Here is a 25473-nt window from a genome sequence, read left to right as displayed (position 1 = left end):
TACAATCTGTCCATGTCTTCTTTCTCTCCCTGTCCATCACTTCTCTCTCTCTCTCTCTGTCCATCACTTCTCTCTCTCTCTCTGTCCATCACTTCTATCTCTCTCTCTCTCTCTCTCTCTGTCCATCACTTCTCTCTGTCCATCACTTCTCTCTCTGTCCATCACTTCTCCTGTGTGCTGATGTCGTGGTGCCTCTTAATCTCACTTGACCTTTGTCCTCCCTCCTCCCCATCCCTCCATGTGAGTCCTGTGTCTCCTTGTCAAGGCCCCAGCTCGTGCAAACCCTGAATTCCGTGTGGGTGTGTGTGTGTGTGTGTTGCCGTCATATTTTTAACACAACAAGACCTGTGATGTCAGGCCTTGCTGCAAGCGCACACTCTATTACAATAAGCCCTGAAACCCCTTACAGCAGCACTCTGTCTTGTCTCCCTCTGAGTGTGCGTGCGTGCACACATTGTCCCCGTAGTGATCTGCTGAGGGAGCGTTACACAACAGTTCTTTGTGACAGTGTATTAAAGTAACTAATTCACAGAGACATGTGAACACACAGGCACGAACACACACACACACACACACACACACAAGACCAATGTTCATTTTAATTACTTGCTGTTTGGGGTCTGTGTTGGTGTTTCTGTAGTACATTTATTTTTTTTATCATCTTTTCTTTTTTCTTTTCCATACGTTCCATTGTTGTTCGTCCTCTACCTTTTCATCCCTTCTTTAATCCTCCATTCCTCTCTGATCCACTATTAATCTTGGATATTCCTTCATCATCCCACTGCCCTCTATATGTAAACCCACTGGCCTTGCTGTCCTTTCTCTCTCTTTCTCCTGCTCTCTCACTCGCTCCATCTTTCCTCCATCTTTCTGTCTCTTTACACCCCTCTAACCCCATTCTCGCTGCGAACTCTGATGAGTCCTTAGGATATCCTCCAGAACATCTGGAGGGTGGGTTATGGTTCCCAGGGCGCCCTCTGCTTGCTGAGTTCCCTCTCTCTCTTTCTGTTCTCCTATTCTCCCCTCCTCCTAAACTCTCCCCCCCTTCTCTCCCTTTTCTCCCCCCTTTGCCCCACCTATCATCTTTACTCATTCTCTCTCTACCCCCCTGATCCTTTCACGCATCCCTCATTCCATTCCCCATGCTGTCTCTCCCCTGCTCCTCTCTCCCTCTCCCCCTGTCCTGATACATCTCTCCTCCCCTCCTCCCACCTTTTTCGCTCTCCCTCTACCAGTTCTTTCCTCTCACTCGCTTTCGCATCTGTCACTTTTCTCTCCCCCCTCTCTTTTCACCCGGTAATGCTCCTCTCTGTCCTTCTGGTCTCCTCCATATCAGCCCTCATGCTAATTCACCCGCTCCCCTTTATCCCCTTTGTCATCTTACCTGAATTATCATTCCGCTCCTCACTCTCTCTCCTCTCCTCCTGCTCCCTCCAGCCCCATGGTGTCCCCGCTCTACTCGGATGGCCCTGTCACCGTGGAGAGGAGAGTGCCTTCCGCCTCGCCGAACCACCGGCCGCTCCGCTGCCACCCCCCGCCCACCAGCGGGTCCAGCGTCTGTGCCCACCCGACGTACTACCACACCGTCTACGACGTCCGGGTCGACCGGTGCCGTGACGCGCCCCTCCTCGGCGGGCGGGGCAAGGCCGGGAGGTGTTCCGGGGGGTCGTTGGCACTGGTGGCGGCGAAGGATAGCGACCCGCTGGTTCCCCCTGTGAGGCGGCGCGGCGGACTGGTGGACCACAGGGACGTGATAAAGGCCCACCAGTCACACAAGCTGCAGAGCACACCGAAGGCCCGGCGCAAGGAGTGGGAGTGAGTATATTACTGAACATTACTCAATATGACCCTGAGGACTGGGAGTATATTACTGAACATTACTCAATATGACCCTGAGGACTGGTAGTATATTACTGAACATTACTCAATATGACCCTGAGGACTGGTAATATATTACTGAACATTACTCAATATGACCCTGAGGACTGGTAATATATTACTGAACATTTCTCAATATGACCCTGAGGACTGGTAGTATATTACTGAACATTACTCAATATGACCCTGAGGACTGGTAGTATATTACTGAACATTTCTCAATATGACCCTGAGGACTGGTAGTATATTACTGAACATTACTCAATATGACCCTGAGGACTGGGAGTATATTACTGAACATTACTCAATATGACCCTGAGGACTGGGAGTATATTACTGCACATTACTCAATATGACCCTGAGGACTGGGAGTATATTACTGAACATTACTCAATATGACCCTGAGGACTGGGAGTATATTACTGAACATTACTCAATATGACCCTGAGGACTGGGAGTATATTACTGAACATTACTCAATATGACCCTGAGGACTGGGAGTATATTACTGAACATAAATGAATGAATATTACTAAGTAGGATTATACTTAATGCAATATTTATTCTCTTATTTTTGGACATTTGCAGTGGTCTATGGCTGATTTTATATGTAGCCAGCTATAGGGAAAGATATAGGGAAAGATATAGGGGAATAAACATGTTATGGCCTAAAGATTCTGAATATGTACAAGGAATAAAATAACATTACAATGCAACAATTTTTTTTATTATCCTTTAATAAAGTAGTATTACAAGTGCTATCTATTGTGTAAGGCTTAACATTTAAACATAAATACAGGTGCTGGTCATATAATTAGAATATCATCAAAAAGTTGATTTATGTCATTAATTCCATTCAAAAAGTGAAACTTGTATATTACGTTCATTCATTACACACAGACTGATATATTTCAAATGTTTATTTATTTTAATTGTGATGATTATAACTGACAACTAATTAAAATCCCAAATTCAGTATCTCAGAAAATTTTAATATTACTTAAGACCAATACAAAAAAAGGATTTTTAGAAATGTTGGCCAACTGAAAAGTATGAACATGAAAAGTATGAGCATGTACAGCACTCAATACTTAGTTGGGGCTCCTTTTGCCTGAATTACTGCAGCAATGCGGCTTGGCATGGAGTCGATCAGTCTGTGGCACTGCTCAGGTGTTATGAGAGCCCAGGTTGCTCTGATAGTGGCCTTCAGCTCTTCTGCATTGTTGGGTCTGGCGTATCGCATCTTCCTCTTCACAATACCCCGTAGAATTGCTATAGGGTTAAGGTCAGGCGAGTTTGCTGGCCAATTAAGAACAGGGATACCATGGTCCTTAAACCAGGTACTGGTAGCTTACAAACTGTGTGCAGGTGCCAAGTCCTGTTGGAAAATGAAATCTGCATCTCCATAAAGTTGGTCAGCAGCAGGAAGCATGAAGTGCTCTAAAACTTCCTGGTAGACGGCTGCGTTGACCCTGGACCTCAGAAAACACAGTGGACCAACACCAGCAGATGACATGGCACCCCTAACCATCACTGACTGTGGAAACTTTACACAGGACTTCAAGCAACGTGGATTCTGTGCCTCTCTTCCTCCTGACTCTGGGACCTTGGTTTCCAGAGGAAATGCAAAATTTACTTTCATCAGAAAACAACTCTGCAGCAGTCCAGTCCTTTTTGTCTTTAGCCCAGGCGAGACGCTCTCTGTGAACAGCCAGCCTCTTTAGCAATGACCTTTTGTGTCTTGCCCTCCTTGTGCAAGGTGTCAATGGTCGTCTTTTGGACAGCTGTCAAGTCAGCAGTCTTCCCCATGATTGTGTTGCCTACAGAACTAGACTGAGAGACCATTTAAAGGCCTTTGCAGGTGTTTTGGGTTAATTAGCTGATTCGGGTGTGGCACCATGTGTCTTCAATATTGAACCTATTCACAATATTCAAATTTTCTGAGATACTGAATTTGGGGTTTTCATTAGTTGTCAGTTATAATCATCAAAAAAAATAATAATAAACACTCAAAATATATCAGTCTGTGTGGAATGAATGTATACATTACACAAGTTTCCCTTTTTGAATGGAATTACTGAAATAAATAAACTTTTTGATGATATTCTAATTATATGACCAGCACCTGTAGGTCTGTTTAGTAGCCTTATCGAATGTTTTATTTATTTTTGATCTCGGTGAATCCTTTGTGCTTTGGCACATTTTGCTTTAAAATATCTGTCACAAGCAGTCTGTCAGAACACATAAAACCGTGGTTGTTTTAATGGAGGATTCTGCATTTTTGTTGTTGCACAAAATAACGTTTTGTTAATAACTCATCCAAACCTGGACAGACGTTTTTGAAGTAGCCCGCAGTAGGAATGTTATCAGATATAATTTCGTCTTTTTGGACAAATTAAATCAAATAAATCAAGAGTCAGATTATTTGTTACTGACAAAACAAATTAAATCGAAAAGAATATCCTATTCAAATAAAGCTTTCAATGAATAAGGATTGATGGGTGTCCTGAGCATGTAATTTCTCCACACACAAGCTAACATCGCGTTTCATCAACACTGCCGATCAAGTACAATCACTATATAATAGTGGTCGCAGGTTCGAGACACTGCCCTGCCAGACGCTACAATATTCTTCCAATTTTAATACTCCAAGTTTTTGCCGGACCGCGTAAACGGAGCCGGTCAAGAAGAGCGAATGTCTCTTACTGAGTGAATGAGTGACTAACTGACTGGCTGAGTACCCCTTGTTAAATAGCTTAGTGGTTAGGTAAGCGGACCTGTAAACTATAGGTCCCGAGTTTGTATCTCCTCGCAGGCGATGCGTAGTACGCATTATGAATTATTCTGTATTGACGAAAACTTCGCTGGCTAAAACCTTCAGTATCTACATTATCGTAAGCCTGAAATAAAATAGTTTATGGTTATATTGAGACTGTTTCTGGTGGATTTACAAAGTATGCATCCGTGCATGCGTTTTGGGTCTGGATAGACAAACACATTTGCTGGCTACAACATACAGTAGTTACATTATAGTAAGCCTTAATTCAAACTGTATACGGTTATATTGTGAATCTTTCTGACATCTTCAGTCTCGCTAGAAATTGCTCAATTATTTAAGATTATTCCTAGGAAGTTAGTACTAGTAAGCCGATAACTGGCTAATAAGCTGTAAAAACGGCCAGTGGCAAAAGCAAAACAGTTCATAGACGCTATGGTGGAGGTAAACTAAATAAGAAACATTAGTCAGTTTAACACAATGCTCAATGTTGTCTAGCGACTGCTGAAACGTGTAATGCACAATAGATTCGAACTTAGTTCTTCATGTGGAAGACCTAAGTTCAAATCTATTGAGATCAACAAAATGTATTAATTATTTCTGGTAGACTCCACGATTCTCTCGTCTTTTCACTTGATGAAAAAATACTATTTATTTTATAAATGTCATTCACGAATGAAAGAAAAGTATGTTGTTTTGCCATGAAAGAAAAAAATACATTTTTATGCCATGAAATGAAATAGCTTTGGCAGACTCGCTAGCAATTGCTAGACTATTCCAGTAAGTTAGTAGATACCGGTAAAGCTTATTACTGTCTCATACGCTGTTAAAACGCTTAGTCGCAAACGTAATACATAGCCGCTATTTATGGTGGAGGTAAACTTAAATTGACTAATGTTTCTTACTATCAGTGTCATTCACGAATGGCCAGTTGACTATTAAAATTGCCAGCGACAAAAGAGGATTGGTTTAGGATAGAGACAAGAGGCTATACTGACGCCCGGCAAAAGTGCAGCTCCGTGGTGTAGTGATTAACGACACAGCCTTTCACACGGGCGACCCGGGTTTGAATCTCGAGATGGCAACGCTTTCTATAGAGGGTTGAACTAGGCTTGGCTGGTTTCTTGTTGAAAGAGGAATAGAAAACTGCGGTCACACAGCATGCCGTAAGCCTATCCTATCCTGCATTCTGAAGCACCGAATGCATTGTGTTCGTTAGTTAAGTTAGAACGTAGGTGAAATGCGGAGTTTGGAGGGTCTGCGTTTTTTGTAAAATGTTGACTTTTATAAGCTGATGTGGCCTCTGGTTCAGGTCTCACTGTGCTGCCCTGCCGTGCTGCCAAACTCTGGCCAGTCAAGTTCAAATGAAATAGAATGTTTTAACATTGGGACGTCGTCGCCATTGATGACTGCCGTTAATCACGCCACCTGACAGTCGAACTCTTCGCACTGTGTGGATTCAGCGCCGTCAGAGATGACCTGAGTCGTTTGACAGATGCGTGGTTGAAGGTACAGTGGGTGGTTTGGTGTGTGTTGAGGGCTGAGAGCATTAAACCCTTGAGGATCTCCGATGGCATGCGGTGTGTCCCGTTGATCAGGAAGTCTGTGATCCACTGAGGTTAAGCTGTCCGTCTTGAGGTGCTTCTGGGAGGATGGTCTTGAATGCAGAGCTCAGTTCTCCAAACATTATCCTCGCATTTGTCTTTGGGGTGTCCTGGTGGCGGAAGTCTGTGACGATGGCTCCGCCCTACAGAGATGTTGTCTCTGAAGGCAAACCGCGGATCCAGGTGCTAAAACGTTTTCACAGCGAGCGAGGCAAGAAGTTCAGCCACGTGGTTTTCCGGCCTGGAACCGCGATGGAGGATTTGAAAGGGCCAACTGACAGGTCATGTGGCCGTGGTTTCTCCTTTAACGTAGGCTGTCGCCCTTCGCTCCGCTTCCAACATCTGTTGTCAACGTATATGATCTACTACAGTGATCCATCATTTTCCTGTCATTTGGACTAGTTATTGATGGGCGTGTCTAACAGAAATAATTTCAAGCTGCAAGGTTTTTTTCTTTGTTTTTGGGAGAAACCAGAAATGTAATTTGCCTATATGTAAAAATGAGACGAAGTGTAGTCGTTTTTGATCGATGGGTCGTGTCTGTGTGTGTGTGAGTTCGTTAATTCTCTCCATGTCCCATTCTGGAGGTTTCCCAAAATTGACCAAGCCTGTCAGGAATGAATTCGTTTAATAAGATAGAAAGGAAAAATCTATAGACAGCCAGCTAGTGTCATGATGTTTAGCATACCAGTGTGTGTGGGATAAGATGGCTGGTGTTTCCTGTGCTATTATACAGGACCCAGATAACGGGTGTCTCTTCATTTTATAATACTTCTACTAGCACATTATTTAGTAGTCACATATTTTTCTATCATTAACCTGCATTGTTGAAACGGTGCTTTTATTCACCACAAGGTATGCCAGTTGAGCTGCCATCAACCTCATCTTATAAGAAGCCTTACGTGTGTGGTAGTATTTAAACATTTGAAACCTTCTGTGTTTGGGATTTGCACCACATGGAACACCGGAAACCGTTAAAGTGCTGTTTTGGCCTTTGGAGTTGTACTGTGTAATTGTATTCACATTAATTAAAGTACCTGACCTTTGAGCCAGGATTGGTTGACCAGTGACCAGTGACTTGAGGTTTCACAGGGTTACTGGACACTCTGCTTTGATCATTAAAGCATAGCAACAGGGAAATGGTTGTGGCTTATACTAAAATCTAAGTAATTTCTATCTTGTAAAATGAATATAACATCTAAAAATGTTAAATAAGCCACAATCCTCTAAAGAAATAGCCACGCGAGAAGATTGTCTTGTCTATCATCTGCTGTCTCTTTTTTAAAATGTCTGTTTAAATAAAGTAATAAATAAATGGTGTATTGATTTTCCATACATAGGCTCTCAGCAATCCATATTGTACACCATTAGCATTTACCGTGTAATGATATGAGACACAAAAAAAAGTGCCTTGAGGTCAGTTGAAACCCGAAAAGAAACCAGGCAAGCCTAGTTCAGCTGGCCCGCAGTTAGAAGGGAAGAATGCTGTTGTGCCTGGCTGCTTTTGATCCACGGTTTCCTATGTGGCAGACTGTGTCTTTAACCACCTGTCTAGTCCGCAGGGCCAGTCCTGCATGGAAAGCCGTTTGGGTTTCTTGCCTGTCAAAAGCGATGCGTGTCCCATTCGACGATGTGAATTAACACTACTTGACATGTCCAGTACGCTTATCGACCAATCACGACCTGATGCTCGTCACTTAATAATTTAACACATGCTGTAATTTATTGATGCAGTGGCTACAATACCACTACAGTAACTCATGTCACAGTGATTCACTGGTTTTGCAAGGTTTTACTGGGTCTCACACTGGCTGAAACGTGCCAAGCTCCGGGACTGCTGGTCAGAAGGAAAGTGGATTTGAGCCATATTCTCCTCCGGGAAACGCAAACAAAACGACAGTGTGTTGCTGTTAGCTAGCTCGGTGTCATCATCCAAATGTCATTTATGAGATGTTTCTTGAAAGGTTGTAATTAGACACGGTTTGTTCAAAACAAGCAGCCCCAGATGAAGCTAGCTAGCTGCTCTAAGCTGTTGCTTGGGGCAACATGACTAGGTAGTTGGCTAGTTTGTAAAGTTTATCTGGGTTTATACGAGGATTAATCAGGTGTGTGTAGATTGAATGTGGCTGGGAGGCTGTCAGACCACAATGTCGGTCATTTCTACTGTGCCTTTGGGATGGTTACACGTAAGGGAGAATCTGAACTTTGAACTACTTACCGGCCTTTTTTAAACCTGTTGTTTGTAATGGTGAAGCTTTTTCATTTGGTTGCACCAATGTTGGCTCAATCCAAACACAGTATTATAAACACGTCTGCCCAGGGTCTGCCCAGGGTCTGCCCAGGGTCTGCCCAGGGTCTGCCCAGGGTCTACCCAGGGTCTGCCCAGGGTCTGCCCAGGGTCTGCCCAGGGTGGCAGTGTTTGGATTGATTTACTGATGGCAGTGTTGTTGACCCTGGTGGAAGTGGCAATGCTCTTGGCCCAGCTCACGCCATGCGTATTCAGCGCACGCAACATTCCATATTATGGCACGTCAAATTAAAACGTAGTCAACCCGTCGACTGACCTATTCATTTGGCACGGAGCGACCCAAAAACCGCGTGCCATATTTTTGCCGGCCGGACCTCATATATACTGTAACCATAGAGCCCTGCTCTAGGGGAACAGTGTGCAGTTTAGGAGGCACGACCCGCCCTTCGACCCCAACCGCTCCAACTTTCTGTACCTTACCGCTGTCTAATGCGTCGTCGTGGGTCGTGACCCCGGGCCTCAGTGACCCCGGGGTCCCTGCCCTCCCTCGGCTGTGCCCTTCACTTGTGATTGTACCGTGTGTTACGGACCTGCTTTCTCCTCCGCGTGCTGACGTCTGGTTCATCCGCCCCGGTTTCAGACAGACAGACAGACAGACAGGCTGGCAGGCACCCTGACCCATTTACTGGCCCTGGGCACTGAGCCCAATGTGCTTGCAGACGCGCACACACACTTCATGCCACACCTTGCACACCACCAGCCCAAACACCCCACTCTGCGAGGTCTCTTGACATGTCCGGCTCTGTTGGCTTCATGAGGGCTATTCGTTTTGAAAGGTAGAGAGAGGTAGGGCCCTTCTGTCTGTAATTATGGTTCTCTCTCACTCTCTCTCTCACCTTCTCTCTCACCTTCTCTCTCTCACTCTCTCTCTCACCTTCTCTCTCTCTCTCACCTTCTCTCTCTCTCTCTCTCTCTCTCTCACCTTCTCTCTCTCTCTCTCTCTCTCTCTCTCTCTCTCTCTCTCTCTCACCTTCTCTCTCTGTTGCTCATAGTTTTTTGTCCTTGGGCTTCTCTCTTCCCTTCCTTTTCTCTTCTCTTTCAGTCCTTCTCTATCTATTCTGTAGCTCTTCTCTGTCCATCTTCTCTCTCTCACTACTTCTGTCTTTCCAAGTGTTTCCATTGTCAAAGCATGCATTAAACAACAGTCTTTAGACAAATGGTAAGGTGACAGTACAACGTACATTTATAATGTGGTGATACTGACCTGAACGTGACAGATATTGCTACAGGTGAGCAGTTTCAGATTTAAAATGTTTTTAAGTATTTTCTAATGGTGGAACTCAGTTTAGTTGCTGGCAAATTGGGGTGGTAGTGTAACCTAGTGTTCAAGAGCATTTGGCCAGTAAACAAACGTTTGCTGGGTCTAATCCCAGAGCCGACAATGTGATAAACCCTGTCGTTCTGTCCCTGAACAAGACCGTAAACTATTATCTCTCCCAGGTTGTTGCTGTGAATATTAATATTGTCTTAGCAACTTTAAAAATATATAATGGAAAAACAAAACCAAGAAAAAAATAGATCATGGTACAAAAGGAAAAACAAATTGGCAGAGTATTGTTATATTTGCCAGAAATGCATATAGTAATTTCAACTTTTACAATCCTTTTGAATTTATCTTTATCTTTTCTAGTTTCCCATTCTCTTTTATTCATGACCATTTTGTTTAAATGTTTTCTGGTCTGAGTTTCCGTCAGAGTAGTATGAAATGCATCTCGGCCTCGGCCTCGGCCTCGGCCTCGGCCTGTCCCTGGGGGCAGAAGGGTCACAGCCTGCTGTCTCTGGGCAGCCAGATTGGCCTGGGTCGAACGTCTCTCCGAGTCAGTATCTAGTCAGTGTTCACATCAGTTTGCCATCAGCCGCAGTGGTCAGATTGCCTGCCGTTGTATAGTGTTTGTTAAAGGCCAAACAGCATTGAAGATGACTTTTTCTTGGTGTCTTTCCAACTGGGAATATGTTTCCTTAAGTAGCTGTGTGATAATGTGTTGGGTCAGAGGCTGTCACGAGGCTTCGTTGTGTTGATTTGGGATAGAGATCCAAGCCCAGAACCAGCTGGCTAAGGGGACTGTTCTCTCGTTTCATCTTTTGATGTTATCGGGTTGTGTAATGAAATGTTTTAGGGTCAACCGTTTTTTGATTGTTGTTCAGTTTGATGTCTTTTTTCTATTTGAAGGAGTGGGCATTATTTGAAGAACTAGGGTATATTATTTGAAGAACTAGGGTGTATAATTTGAAGGAGGAGGGGGTATTATTTGAAGGAGGAGGGGGTATTATTTGAAGGAGGAGGGGGTATTATTTGAAGGAGGAGGGGGTATTATTTGAAGGAGGAGGGGGTATTATTTGAAGGAGGAAGGGGTATTATTTGAAGGAGGAGGGGTTATTGGCCTAATTCTGCCCTATGCATTATTTGGAGCTTTGCATCTGTAATATATTTTTTAAATATGCATGCTGTAATATGCATTCCATATAGATTTGTTGGTTCTTTAATAGATACTCTTAAATCCGGAATTGTAAAATTAATTAAATAATATGAAATCTGTGGAAAATACACTGGATTTGAAGTAATCATCGTCAACAGTGTTCTTAAATGTTTGCTTTCACTTATATTCTTTAAAGAGCGACTTCCCCTAGAGACAAGTTTATGGATTTGAGAGGCCTTTATTGAATTGCTATAAGTCTGTTATGTTTTGATTGTGAAGGAATGCCTTTAAATCACCAACCCAGTGAAATTCTAACTTTTAATATTGTGTTTATGTTCCCACATATTTTTTGAGGATTCCTCCTATACTCATTTGTGGACTGAAGTGGGGAATCGAAGAGTGGGGAAGAAAAAACCTTTTGGAAGATCGTTATATTCAAGGTGTTCAGGTTAATTCCATAGCCCAGCTCTGACAGATCCTAGGCAGGTTTTCTAAACCCCTCATTCCCTGCTCTTCGTCTCACTCTTCCTCTCGCTCTTTCTCTCTAGCTCTGTATCTCTGGTTTTCTGTCTGTCTTGTGAACATTTGATCTTTCAGTAATTCACCCCATAAATCATCTCCCCAACCATCAATCCATCTCATTTTTGAAGTCTGTCACATTCTCACAATACTCTACTGCCAAATGGGATCTAACAACGTGTGTGTGTGTGTGTGTGTGTGTGTGTGTGTCATGATCTTGCCACTCTCCTCTTAGCTAACGATGTTGTCCCCTTCTGACCTGTCTGCATCCTCTCCCCACCTCTGCTCTCCTCCACCCCCTCTTTCATTTAAATGATTCCCTCTCTGTCTGTCTGGATTCATTCTCTCGCTGCTGATTGATCTCGCTGACTCAGTCACTCAGTCATGCACCACCCCTTCATGTCTCTTTATTCCTCTCCTCCACGCTGTTTCCTGTCCTCCCTCCCCTTCATGTCTCTTTATTCCTCTCCTCCACGCTGTGTCCTGTCCTTCTTCCCCTTCATGTCTCTTTATTCCTCTCCTCCACGCTGTGTCCTGTCCTTCTTCCCCTTCATGTCTCTTTATTCCTCTCCTCCACGCTATTTCCTGTCCTCCCTCCCCTTCATGTCTCTTTATTCCTCTCCTCCACGCTGTGTCCTGTCCTTCTTCCCCTTCATGTCTCTTTATTCCTCTCCTCCACGCTGTGTCCTGTCCTTCTTCCCCTTCATGTCTCTTTATTCCTCTCCTCCACGCTGTTTCCTGTCCTCCCTCCCCTTCATGTCTCTTTATTCCTCTCCTCCACGCTGTGTCCTGTCCTCCCTCCCCTTCATGTCTCTTTATTCCTCTCCTCCACGCTGTTTCCTGTCCTCCCTCCCCTTCATGTCTCTTTATTCCTCTCCTCCACGCTGTGTCCTGTCCTTCTTCCCCTTCATGTCTCTTTATTCCTCTCCTCCACGCTGTGTCCTGTCCTTCTTCCCCTTCATGTCTCTTTATTCCTCTCCTCCACGCTATTTCCTGTCCTCCCTCCCCTTCATGTCTCTTTATTCCTCTCCTCCACGCTGTTTCCTGTCCTCCCTCCCCTTCATGTCTCTTTATTCCTCTCCTCCACGCTGTGTCCTGTCCTCCCTCCCCTTCATGTCTCTTTATTCCTCTCCTCCACGCTGTGTCCTGTCCTCCCTCCCCTTCATGTCTCTTTATTCCTCTCCTCCACGCTGTTTCCTGTCCTCCCTCCACTTCATGTCTCTTTATTCCTCTCCTCCATGCTGTTTCCTGTCCTCCCTCCCCTTCATGTCTCTTTATTCCTCTCCTCCACGCTGTTTCCTGTCCTCCCTCCCCTTCATGTCTCGTTATTCCACCTCATTTCCTGTCTTCTCTACATTTAGTGTGCCTCTCTCCCTCACTGACAAATAAGCCCAAATTGGATGAAGGTCCTTCAAACGAATGTAAATGATCACATCCCTTTGGGAGAAGCTCTGTTTGTACCCCTCTTCTCTCCACTTTCTGTGTGTTCTATTCAGACCCACCTGAGCCCTGCTGTCCTTCTTTTCTCTCTCTCTCACTCTCTCACTCTCACACACACACCCCTCCCCCTGATGTGTGTTCTGTCCATTGGCCAGTGTGGGTGAGGCTGGGCTCCAGCTGCTAGCTGATGGGGCTCCTCACATGCTCCAACAACTGCCCGGTCCCCTGAGACCCACGCCGACCCACTTATGGGAGGTCACTTTGGCCTGCCGCCATTTTGGATCCAAAAAACAATATAATAACGGCAGTTTCCTTATGGTCAGAAGTGCAAGTCATTGAGACTGGGACACTAATGGATACTGACTAGTAGAGTCGATGTGCTTTAATGGGTGGCAGTTAGAAAGCCAATGATAGCGTCTGACATGACTGAAATGGGTTGGCATAAGATTTTCTTTTGACATTTTGTTTTTAGGTTTTTATTTCATGAGTGTGTGGAGAGATGCCATTTTGGCTTACAAAACAAACCACTTTCAGTGGTTGACTGTCTTTGCGAGAGCTCGTTTCTCTGTTGCTGGTACATAGTGGCTGTCTGAGAGTGGCTGCTGCTTTAACATGACATTTATGTATTTATTTGTCCTAGGAGAGTATTTCATTTTAACCTTCTCCTCAGAAAACTTCTTGCAGTTTGTCTTCTGTTTGGAACCGAGTGAAATTATCGGGATACTTTTTTTAAAATAGTTTTGGCGGTTCAGACGGTGGAAATGTAATAAGGCGAAACCATACAAGGTGGACTGGGACTAGCTAAAGTGTTGTGAATAGGTAATCATTTGTTCCAAAATTGTGAACATTACATTTAATTTCGGCATACATTATCAGGACTGTATTATGGTGCTATGAAATATTGACTATATCAGGGATAGTCAAATCAATTTGGCCTGCAGTTGAGTAGTAAAAATATTTTTAGGGTGTTAAATAAAACTCCAGCCCTGTCTTAAATGTCTAAAACAATATTTTCATTATGTAGAAATTATGGACCTATAAAGGACTGCCCTTTTACTTGTCTCGTAACTGCCCTTTTACTTGTCTCGTAAATCGACTTTGCCTCAACACAACTTTTCAGAAGTTCGAGTTAGAAGTGGCTTTGTTTAAATATCAGTCTTCAACCCTCCAGAAGCTGTTGGGAGTTGCTGCGATGAGAAAAGACTGTAAGGGCAAATTAGACTTGAAAACCAAGGTAACAAAAAACTGCCATGTATCATTTCAACAGCGGAAAACGTTTGACGTTCAGTTGATCATCAAATGTTCCACCAAAACACATGGATTCCATCAACTTTGTCTTTCACTATGCAAGGGTTTATACAGTATGCTTCAGTGGTTCCCAACCAGGGGTACACAGCCCCCTGGGGCCACATGGCCTTGTCCCAGTGGGTACTTGAAAACACTCATGACACCATAGGCTTACTAGTGAAATTAACATGAGGGGGTACTTCAGGGGTACTCCAAGCCAAACACTCCTGTCACTGGTGCAGTTACTGAGAAATGTGAGGAACCACTGCAATAGGAAACCCAATGTATTCATGGGTTTTATTCATTTAAATACATTGTTCAGGATCTCAATCCATAATGCAGTTGTTTCATCCATCAGAACTGTGCCTTTGAAATGTTATCCGTTCTGACAACCGCTGCTGCTCTTATGTTGGGTGTTGTTGACGTTCAGTTTGGGTACTTCCTGGCTACTCCGACGGAATTCAAGTGGTGCACGCCGTAGACATTTACCATGATTTATTTAGACTGTGGCGCTTGTGCCGCCAAGTAGGCCTCCTTCCTTGTAGATTCACCCACTGCACATTAGGACCATGGGGGCAGACCCAACCCCCTCCCGTACACAGGGTTGTACTTGTTCTGGTGTTGGGTCAAAATAAAACACTGTCTCTCCGCTGGGTGCGTGTGTTTGTGTGTGTGTGTATATATGTGTGAGTTTGTGTGTGTTTGTGTGCATATGAGCATGCGTTGTGCATGTGGTGGGGGGGGGGTTAATATTATTAAAACATTATTATAAACACACGTATATAATATGGGCTGAATATGCTACAGTATATGCCACAGTACTGCCTGCCTGCTGTGACCTTATACTGCTGGCTCTGAATTCAGCTGCAGTTTTAAACCCAAATACTGTTTGTGTGTGAAAGATAAAGCCCCCCTGTACACTTTGCGGGTAATGAGAATGACAGGCAGGCATAAAGTCACTGAATTACTGTCATTCGTCAGCAACATGATGTCGCTTTCACTGTAGTGGTTTTCACTGCTCTTTTTCTACACCCCCACCCCCCTCTCTACACCCCCACCCCACCTCTCTACACCCCCACCCCCCTCTCTCTACACCCCCACCCCTCTCTCTACACCCCCACCCACCTCTCTCTCATCCCCACCTCTCTCTCTCATCCCCACCTCTCTCTCTCATCCCCACCTCTCTCTCTCTCATCCCCACCTCTCTCTCTCTCATCCCCACCTCTCTCTCTCTCATCCCCACCCCTCTCTCTCTCATCCCCACCCCTCTCTCTCTCATCCCCACCTCTCTCTCTCTCATCCCCACCTCTCTCTCTCTCATCCCCACCTCTCTCTCTCTCATCCCCACCTCTCTCTCTCTCATCCCCACCACTCTCTCTCTCATCCCCACCACTCTCTCTCTCATCCCCACCACTCTCTCTCTCATCCCCACCACTCTCTCTCATCCCCACCTCTCTCTCTCTTTCTGTGTGCAGTTTTTGTTTTTACTCTTTCTCTCTGGTACTATAATCACTTTTTTTTCTTTTTTAGACTTTGAAAAGGAGAGTAGTCACGAACCCTGAATGGAAGAATCCACAATACTCTCTCTCTCTCACACACACACACACACACACACACACACACACTCACTCACTCCCTTTCTCACTATTTCTCAGGACAGGACAGGAGGACTAGTAATGATGAGTGTGTGTGTGTTTGTCAGTCTATCTGTGTGGGTTGATGTGCTGGTGCTTTGTTGAGTCACTCCACTCCAGGGGTCACAGAGGTACACACACAGGTAGTGTGTGTGTGTGTATGTGTGTGTGTTCACGACCCATGAGTTTTAGAGAAGTCCATCACCTCAGTGTGTTTCAGCCCACTGTCTGTCACTAACACTTTCCTTTCCCCTTTCCTCCCTCTCTCTCTCTTCTTCTTTTTCCTTTCTGTGGCTTTCGTCCCTCTCTTTTCTCCTCATCCCTCTCTTTCTGTTCCTCTTTTCTTTCCTCATGTTGTTTCTCTGTTTCTCTCTGTTCTTTTCTTTCCTCTCTGTTCCTCTTCCCTGTTTGCTCCTCTCTTACCTCTCTTGTTCTATTCTTCCTCTCTTGTTTCTCTCTCTCTCTGCCAGTCTATAAATGTCTGTCTATCTCTGTTTTTCAGCATCTCTTCTCTCACTTCCTCTCTGGCACTCTGAAATAAAAAGGAACACATTTACAGTCAACATTAAACAGAGGTTTCAAAAGATTACGTAGGGATAAATGTTACATTCTTTAACTACAGTGCCCTCTGAGTATTGAGACAGTCATCATTTTTGAGTCTAAGGCTTAACCTGTGCCAATGAAACCAGCCCTACATGTTCAGTAAGGACGTCTTATTCCATTAATTAACAATACCTTTCCTTTAGTCCTTACATTCCAAAGACATTTCTGGGGGTAGAATTCTGTTACTGTAATTCCTTTTCATTTGATATTTTTTCTTAGTTAAATATGTTCCCATGGGGGTGTGATCTTCCCAAAAAGTGCCCAATGGTAATTTAATTTCCTTAGTTTGGCTTGTCCTCTCTAGCCCATCAGTAGGAATTAGGGATCTTCTAGATCTTACAGCGTTTTTGTGTAATTTCAGAGAGTCTGTTTTTGGCTCTTGGTTCTTTCAGGAAGGGATCTTTCTATACCTCTCTCGCTCCTCCCCCATGTCTTTCAGTACCTCTCTCACTCCTCCCCCATGTCTTTCTGTACCGCTCTCGCTCCTCCCCCATGTCCGTCGAGCAGCCGCTGCAAATGGCACTCGCATTTTGGCATGAGAAACACACAAATGCTCACTGAATAGGTGTCTTTGTTTATATGACGCGTGTGACTTGCGCCAAGACATTACGGCCACTTGGCACCTGTTTACAGCACCCTGAATTACTTACTCTGTCCCTAATCTTAACCTTGATGAACAAACTTTTGTGCCTGAAAGTCGCCCTAACGATTACACTTATACCTAAACCCGGTCATAATTTTTAACTTAATTCTAACTTAAACCAGCCTAAAAAAACTCATAAGCTAGCAACTTCGTTAAGCTATGTAGCCTGCAACCAAGTTAACTTAGTCATCTTAGTTAACTTAGCCATCTAGTCAGCAACAAGTTAGTTAGGTACAGCTAGCTAGCTAATTTAAGCAAGCAAGCCAACAACAAATTGCAAGTTTGGTCGGCTAGCAAATTAGCGGAGTCTATGTTTCTTCATACAACCGTGCTACATTCAAGAAGTGCTGCAAAATCGCAGCCAGTACAAATGCTGTGACCCTAGTGGAAACCTTGTTACTTCACCAGTGCTTGTGCTTGCAACGGGGGCCTTATCGGATTTACTTTGAGAATAAGCTCGCTATCAATCCCTCGAAAAGTTGTGTTGAGGATTGATTGTGGTGCCGCAGGAATGCTGTACTTTTGAATTCTTCTGCCATGGACAGATACGTGTTATAATTTTACCAAGGAAGGTAAACTAAACAAGGGTTCTGCGTTTTGCTTTTGTTCTTGGCGGTTACCACATGCGCAAATGTGTGTTATCAGTTCATCCTTTTTCAACTCGATGTGGTCTGTTTGTAATTCCACCCCCCAAAACATATTCTCTCAGATATATTGGTAATTGGCGACGTTTTTTCCTCCCTAACATCACTGTAACTCTCCAGTGTGTGCATCAAGCAGCACTGCTGGATCCCTGTCTAGATCTGTAATACTGCCCCAAGGGAATGAAGGCTAGGAAGTAAACTCAGTGGGTATACTCTACACAGACAGACAAGAGGTGTGGAATGCTGGAGCAAGATGTCGAGGAAAGCAGAGAAGTTAAGCCTCTGTAAATCTCCGTGTTGATGATCCATATGTAGCGGTTTCAAAATCACCGTTATCCTCATGCAGAAATCCCTGACGGGTTGAATGTTTTGTGACTTGAGACATTTCAGCTATGTAATACATTTGTAAAGAAAAAAATATATAATATAAAAATTCAATTCCATTCAACATTTCCATTACAGAATACAGTGTGTGGACCAGTGACTTGTAACAACGCGTCTTATAGGGAGACGTTAACCCTGCTACATGTTGAGAATGTGGAGGGCTACAGCATAGCATCTGTGTCCATCCGGTCGAACCGTCATGATCTCCCTTTACCGGTTGTTACTCTGGGATCTAAACTTGTTCCGTTCATTTAATTCTGTGATTAGCGCATTTTCATTGGCGCCCCCCCCCCCCCCCAACTACCCCGATCTTTATTAATTATTTATAAATCTACATGCTCCCCTTCAAAAAACACAGCGGACACTACAAAACACCATGGAGTCTCTTTGGTCTTGCTGAGTCCGGCAAGATAAGCAGGAGCCTCCAGTGAGACCCACAAACAGAAATAGTCAAAGCCGTAAAAAAATAAATAAAAATACTTGCATCACACACATTTCAACAGGCATCCAGTTCCATCTATCTACAGTGTAATGCATTGAGATGCTGTGTTTATTCAGTAACCCCTGTCTATACGGCCAACATTTCAGTTCAGTGTCGGATTCTCCCAGTTGCCTGGACGATGTAGACAACTCTCTCTCCAACACACAAACGCAGATCCTCTAGCTCAGTCAGTAGAGATGGAGGAGACGGTCACTTAGGGTTTGACAGCCAGCCACTGCCTTCAATAGATTTAGTGCCCTGCTGTGCGTGTGGACACACACTAACCCTTGCGCGCACGCACAATAATGCTGTACAAACACGCTTATCCACACGCACACAAAAATCAACTTCAGATTTCACTGTAGTAAAATGATCCCCACACAAACCTTCACCCCAGCAACCTGAAACCTGAACCAAACCTCTGAGCGCAATTATAACATTTATCGTAAAATTGCCTTTTTCTTAGTAGGTACCAGCGAAATGTCCTCTACAAGGTCAACATTTGTTTTGCTATCCTTGTGGAGATATTTGGTCCTTGCAAGTATAGTGAAACAAGGAAAATCTCACTCACACACACACACACACACACACACACACACACACACACACACTGTCCGGGAAAGTATGGAGGGCGGGAAGGAGGGGAGCCACTTTAGGAAGCCTCCTGGTCTATTTATAGCCTTCTGTAAAGGGGCATTAACATTTCAGCAGCGTGGCTAGCCACTGTTGTCATAAGGCTTATGTTCTGTGTAAGGAGAGAGGGGAGGAAGAAGTGGACTAGAGGATTCTGGGAAGACAGTGGCTCTCACTCTTCCTCATTCAAACACGCTTTCTCCCCAACCCCACCCTAAACCTATCCCCTTGAATCTGTGTACAACAAAGGCAAAATGTACTGGCTGTATCGAGTCACGGGCGGTCCAGTTCTACCGAGTCACGCCCGGTATGCTGTAGTTCTACAGAGTCACGCCCGGTATTGCTGTAGTTCTACAGAGTCACGCCCGGTATTGCTGTAGTTCTACCGAGTCACGCCCGGTATGCTGTAGTTCTACCGAGACACGCCCGGTATGCTGTAGTTCTACCGAGTCACGCCCGGTATTGCTGTAGTTCTACCGAGTCACGCCCGGTATTGCTGTAGTTCTACCGAGTCACGCCCGGTATTGCTGTAGTTCTACCGAGTCACGCCCGGTATTGCTGTAGTTCTACCGAGACACGCCCGGTATGCTGTAGTTCTACCGAGTCACGGACAGTCCAGTTTTACAGTTCCCAGTTCTTTATTACACACTGATCATAACCACAGACACTAACCCCATTGTCCATCTCTCCCTCCCTCCAAAACAACTCCTCAATACCCCCCTCCTGCCTCCTGCCTCTCGTTCTCCAGTGTCTATTGCTCTGTTCTACTGTGGTTTTCTGTCTCTATCTTTTCATCACTCTTTCTCTACCTCTCTTAGTCTCGATTTCTCTCTCTCCATCCCTCCCTCCCACTCCATCTCTTCAGCCATTGTCAGCCCCCTGAAGGAGCTTGTCTGTGTGCAACCTGCCAGAGCGTGAGTCATAGTCATGATCTAGTGTGACTTAGCAGTGTGTGCAGAGGGTAGGGAAAGTCATCAAATGGACCCCCCGTTCATCGAAGGAAGGGATTGATGAGGATCAGAAGGGAGGAGAGAAGGAGCGGGTGAGCAAGAGGGAGTGAGAGGAGGCGGATGGGGCAGGATAATCCTTCCTGCTAAAACTAATCCAACTAGCTGGTCACTTTCATCAGCATTCTCTCTGCCTCTCTCCCATCCCTCTCCCATTTCTGTCCCCTGTTGTTCTGGACTTTTCTGGAACGGGAAACATTCGCTAAGCGTGAAGAAAAATCGAAAAAGCTATACTAAATGAACGGAAGTGAAAACAAAATAAAAAGAAATCCATAATTTTAAGTAGACATTTTAACACAAGTTCCACAATGGCTAAAGGCGTTTTGAATGTTATCTCACAGGCCACGCACAGTGCTGTGGAAATAATCACAGGATGAGAGGAATCCAGATATGGAGGAGTTTATTCAGTTACCGACCCTTGTATGGAAGCCGGCCCTGTTCCACTGCAGGTTGTCAGCCTAATGAGGACTGGTCACAAAAGGCGTTCATCGAAAGAGCAGGTGATTACATTCTGTAGGGTACAGTGTCTAATGTTTCTGGTCAGCAAATGTAATCTCCAGCAACAATTTATAACCCCTTTTCCTATAGGGCAACGCATCGTCGATCGGGTGGAACCGAATTGTGTGGCTTGCGCCTAACTCGTCAGACATTTGAGCAATGCTTTTTGCACGCACAAAACGGAATCCTGTCCCCTCAGTATTTCTAGGTAATGATGTTAAGGCTGAAGACAATAGGTTAAAAAGATTTCTTACCCGCAACGTGGATGGAATTTTTTTTTGACTTGAACACGAGTTGTGTTCCATGTTCATTTTGCGCCGCTGGTTCCCCTTTTCCTGATGGCGAATGGGTCTGCCGTTGCAAATGGGTCTGCCGTGGCAAATGGGTCTGCCGTGGCAAATAGTTTAGCTCTGATTCCACATTGCTGTTCGTTGTTGGTCTGTATGAGTTACATTATGTACTGTAATACTTTCATAGGAGGTTTGGAAGTGCAGCTTAGTTTCCACCTCATTTGTTTTCTTTCTCCTCTTCACTTCCTCACCCGCTTCCTCTCTCCTTCTCCTTTTACTTTTTCCATTCAATAAAACTCCCTTTCCTTGGCATCGGTTTGTCTTTTTTCATGGGTTTTCTCTCCATCCCTAACTTCCCCTCAGTCTGTCATCATCCTTCTTTCCAGGAGGTCTTCCTCTTTCAACTTCCCCTTTACCCAAATTCTAAATGGGCCACTCCCCCCTCCCTCCCTCAGTCTCTCACCCCCTTGCCCACCTGTCTTGTGTCTCATGTTAGAGTCAACAACAGTGTTCTGTTCTCACAAAACCCCTTCTCTGCTTCCAAGGCACTTCGGCTGGTATAAATGTACTTGTCCCTAAGATCAGTCTTCCTGCTCCCTCTGCCACTTCGTCCCTCTCCTCCCTCTACTAGCACTCTTACCTCTCTCCTCCCTCCTTCCTCCACCGCTCCTCCCTCCACCGCTCCGCTCTCCTTCCTCCACTGCTCCTCCCTCCTCCTTCAACCGCTCCTCCCTCCTCCTTCAACCATTCCTCCCTCCACCGCTCCTCCCTCCTTCCTCCACCGCTCCTCCCTCCACCGCTCCGCTCTCCTTCCTCCACTGCTCCTCCCTCCTCCTTCAACCGCTCCTCCCTCCTCCTTCAACCATTCCTCCCTCCACCGCTCCGCTCTCCTCCCTCCACCGCTCCTCCCGCCACCGCTCCTCCCGCCACCGCTCCTCCCTCCACCGCTCCTCCCTCCACCACTCCTCTCCCTCTGTCACCACTTCTGTCATGTGCGCACTCTTTCTTTTTTCTTTCTCTGCAATATTTCCTTTTATCTTCTGCCCCATCTCCCCACTGTCCCTCTCTCTCTCTCAATATTTCTGCCCATCTCTGTTTTCTCTCACCTTTCTCTTAGTTCATTGTCTTTCTCTCTTTATTCTGTCTTTGTTGCTGTGTCTTGTACTCTCCCACTCTGTCCGTCTGTCTGTTTCACTGTGAATCAGCTCTATTCAGGGTAATGTTTGACATGTTCTGTGTTCAATTCTCAGTTCTGTTAAATGTAATTCTAAAGGCATGAACATTTCTGGACCAACTACATGGTCAAATATATAGACTCATACAGCCACTTATTCCATGGTGAGACAGATAATATTAGAAACAATGATAACACTCAGTGGTTACTAACAGTTAACGGGACGACACTGTAAGAGATGAAGGATCCCTCCAATTCAGTAGTGAGAAAGACCGATTGTAATGCTGGTTGGTCATTTCCCTAATGGTGTGACTGGAAGCTACGTTTTTTACAGCCAATCCTTTTCTTTTGGGAAGCGTGTTTCCCAGTAGACCTCCATTGTTCTAAAAGGGTCGGAGAAAACAGCCTTGTCTGAAACTGTCTGTGAGGGCACTGATCACAGCCTGTCCTCTTTGGGCCGCCAAATCTCCCCTAGACCTCTGCACTCTATGGGAAAGCTGTGATCAACAAGTCTGTATTGTCAGGAGTCTTCCTCTGTCTTTTGTCAGTCTCTTTGGTCGTGACAGCTTTGAATTTTCCCCCTGGTTTGCTGTTGACACACACAATGATCGTTTTAAAATTTCTTGTTGTTTGTATAACTACACCTTGGTTCCAGATTCCAAGATAGCAGCTTCGCTAAACACTTTAAACTCGCATTTTATAATTGTTTTACGTTTCCTCAGAAACACGCATCCCTTTGGGCTGCGGGGATTTGGGTGGCTATCGTCATTTTCAGTTGGATAAATAAATAATTTGCAGTGGTATAGGAATCAATAAAAAAAAAATCCCATTTCTTGCGTCTTCTTTAAATGGCATTGGGATGCCATGTTGTTAAAACAGCTGTTTTGTTTCTTCATTGTAAGGATGCGTGAACTAGGAATATGCCAAGGAGGAGTTTCATATTTACTTATTCATCTATAGGTACGATTATTATCTGTTTTCTTTTACCTTGCCTAGTCTCGGTCTTTCTCCCTCGCTTCCTCTCTTTATCTCCAAGCCTTTTCTCTCAGCTGACTAGCTTTTTGGTTTAGACGTGTCAGTCAGAGTTCCCCTATTAGGATCTGTTTCTTCTACCAATTTTTTTTATTCTGTCCAGCTCCTTCATGTCTGTCTGGATATGTTGTATCTACTCCCTTGACTCGGCAACCCCATTACTCTTTCTCGCCCTCTCCTCATTCTTCTCTCTGCTTTTATTTAATGTGGATTGCTTTATTGGCATGATGTAACAATGTACATATTGCCAATGCGAACTTCAAAGCGCAGTGGAAATAATTGTTCATGTACACCATAAAACGCAATTTAAGTAACGATTTTAACAATAATAACTGTCAACAGGACAATTAGAAAAATAATTAAGAGGAGAGAGCAAAAATACATGGCGTCGTTTCGATGTAGCGTGCTGCCAATCCACAATTCTGTTTCCGCCCACCAAAGGATGGGTAACTGTGAAACGCTGAATAATGGTCTCAACTTCGGGGGGGGGGGGGGGTGATTACACTGATGGTTTGATGCGTCCGAAACGCAGCTCTGTGTCTTCGGCCCTGCGGCGGTCGAGTGATTAGACTGCCTTTCTTTTACAAGGGAGCCAGTCACTCTGCCTTTTATTAATCGTCTGTAGTCTTCCTCTGTAGGAGAACCTTCTAGAAATCTGCATGCAACGTTGCGACGGTGCGCTTCTTCCACCGAGTGTAGTCTGGTTTTGGAAGTGAACCCACGCAGCCCTGCCGTGATGGCCGGTCGGTTCGATGGCTCTCACAGTGTGGTTACCCGCATTTTAAATGGGTGTCAGTCACATTTAAATGATCTTTATCCGCCTCGTTTAGGTGTCCAGTTTATTTGCGTGCACGTGTGTGCGTGCGTGTGTGTGCGTGGTGCTCTCACTTCCAAAAGTTTGATCTGATTCCAAGAAATCTGGATCTTCACTGTCTGGCAATAAAGCCCCCCCCCCCATATCTTTGTCTCAGAACAACATGGTGTCCCCTTGTCCTTTTCTTTCACTCTTCTAATTCCCTCACTTTAGACTTGATGAAGTCCTCCTTTATTTCAACACTGTCTCATTTCAGACTGCTGGGAATTTCTAAAGATTTTTCATTTTCTTTTAATATAAACTTTGACACGCACACAAAGTTTAGTGTGTGTGTGTGTGTGTGGAGGGGCAGGGTGCGTTTCGGTGCTCTCATTCGCTCCACACCACATCACTGTGTGTTTGCAGTGCAGTCCATCTACCACTCTTACCCTATCGTTTGTGTAGACCTTGCCACTCCCTCTCTGATTCATTCAACCTACCCCCCCCCCACTGTCTTCTGGAGCACTGTGTTAGTGGCTAACCTTCTGACTGACCCCTCTGTAAGAAGCCTGATGGTGTCCTGGAGAACAATAACCTTCTAAATGACCCCCAATGCCCACCCATATGCCCATGACCTCTCTGTCTCCCCTCTGCTCTTCCTCTGTCATTATCGGTCCTTTCCAGGCTGTTGTGTTGGTGAACACTGACCCCTGCTGGTTGTGTTGGTGAACACTGACCCCTGCTGGTTGTGTTGGTGAACACTGACCCCTGCTGGTTGTGTTGGTGAACACCGACCCCCTGCTGGTTGTGTTGGTGAACACCGACCCCTGCTGGTTGTGTTGGTGAACACTGACCCCTGCTGGTTGTGTTGGTGAACACTGACCCCTGCTGGTTGTGTTGGTGAACACCGACCCCTGCTGGTTGTGTTGGTGAACACCGACCCCTGCTGGTTGTGTTGGTGAACACCGACCCCTGCTGGTTGTGTTGGTGAACACCGACCCCTGCTGGTTGTGTTGGTGAACACCGACCCCTGCTGGTTGTGTTGGTGAACACCGACCCCTGCTGGTTGTGTTGGTGAACACCGACCCCTGCTGGTTGTGTTGGTGAACCTCATATGCGTTTCTTTTTCTATCCTTGTGGAGACCTGGAACCCAGAGGTCCATCTTTTCTATCACCATAATGCATGAAAAGTCACCCCAATTTCAACAGTTTGCCCAATTAGTGTTACACTAAACCAAATGCCAAGGCTGGATTTGTTGTTCCTAGTGGGGAGTATAATAATCCTAAATGTACCTTTTACTGAACCCCTAAGAGGTGGGAGGAGTAGGGAGGGGGAGGTGGGAGGAGTAGGGAGGTAGGAGGAGTATGGAGAGAAAGAAATGGGATATAAAGGGATGCCTGTAATTACAGTGCAGTAGAGTAGCTGTC

General features: G+C 45.0%; 1 protein-coding gene across 1 annotated transcript in view; it reads left to right on the top strand.

The window, feature by feature from the left end:
• Window positions 1-25473, top strand: part of cacna1ab (calcium channel, voltage-dependent, P/Q type, alpha 1A subunit, b) — a 163386-nt gene that overhangs the window by 10139 nt on the left and 127774 nt on the right. Inside the window, exon 2 of the mRNA XM_029122526.2 lies at window positions 1438-1815. Within this exon, the coding sequence (XP_028978359.2) occupies window positions 1442-1815 (374 nt within the window). The 5' untranslated portion in view covers window positions 1438-1441. The remainder of the gene's footprint in view (window positions 1-1437; window positions 1816-25473) is intronic.

The sequence above is a fragment of the Esox lucius genome, chromosome 9, assembly GCF_011004845.1.
Source record: "Esox lucius isolate fEsoLuc1 chromosome 9, fEsoLuc1.pri, whole genome shotgun sequence".
Lineage (NCBI taxonomy): Eukaryota > Metazoa > Chordata > Actinopteri > Esociformes > Esocidae > Esox > Esox lucius.
This window is presented reverse-complemented; position numbering and strand designations above follow the sequence as displayed.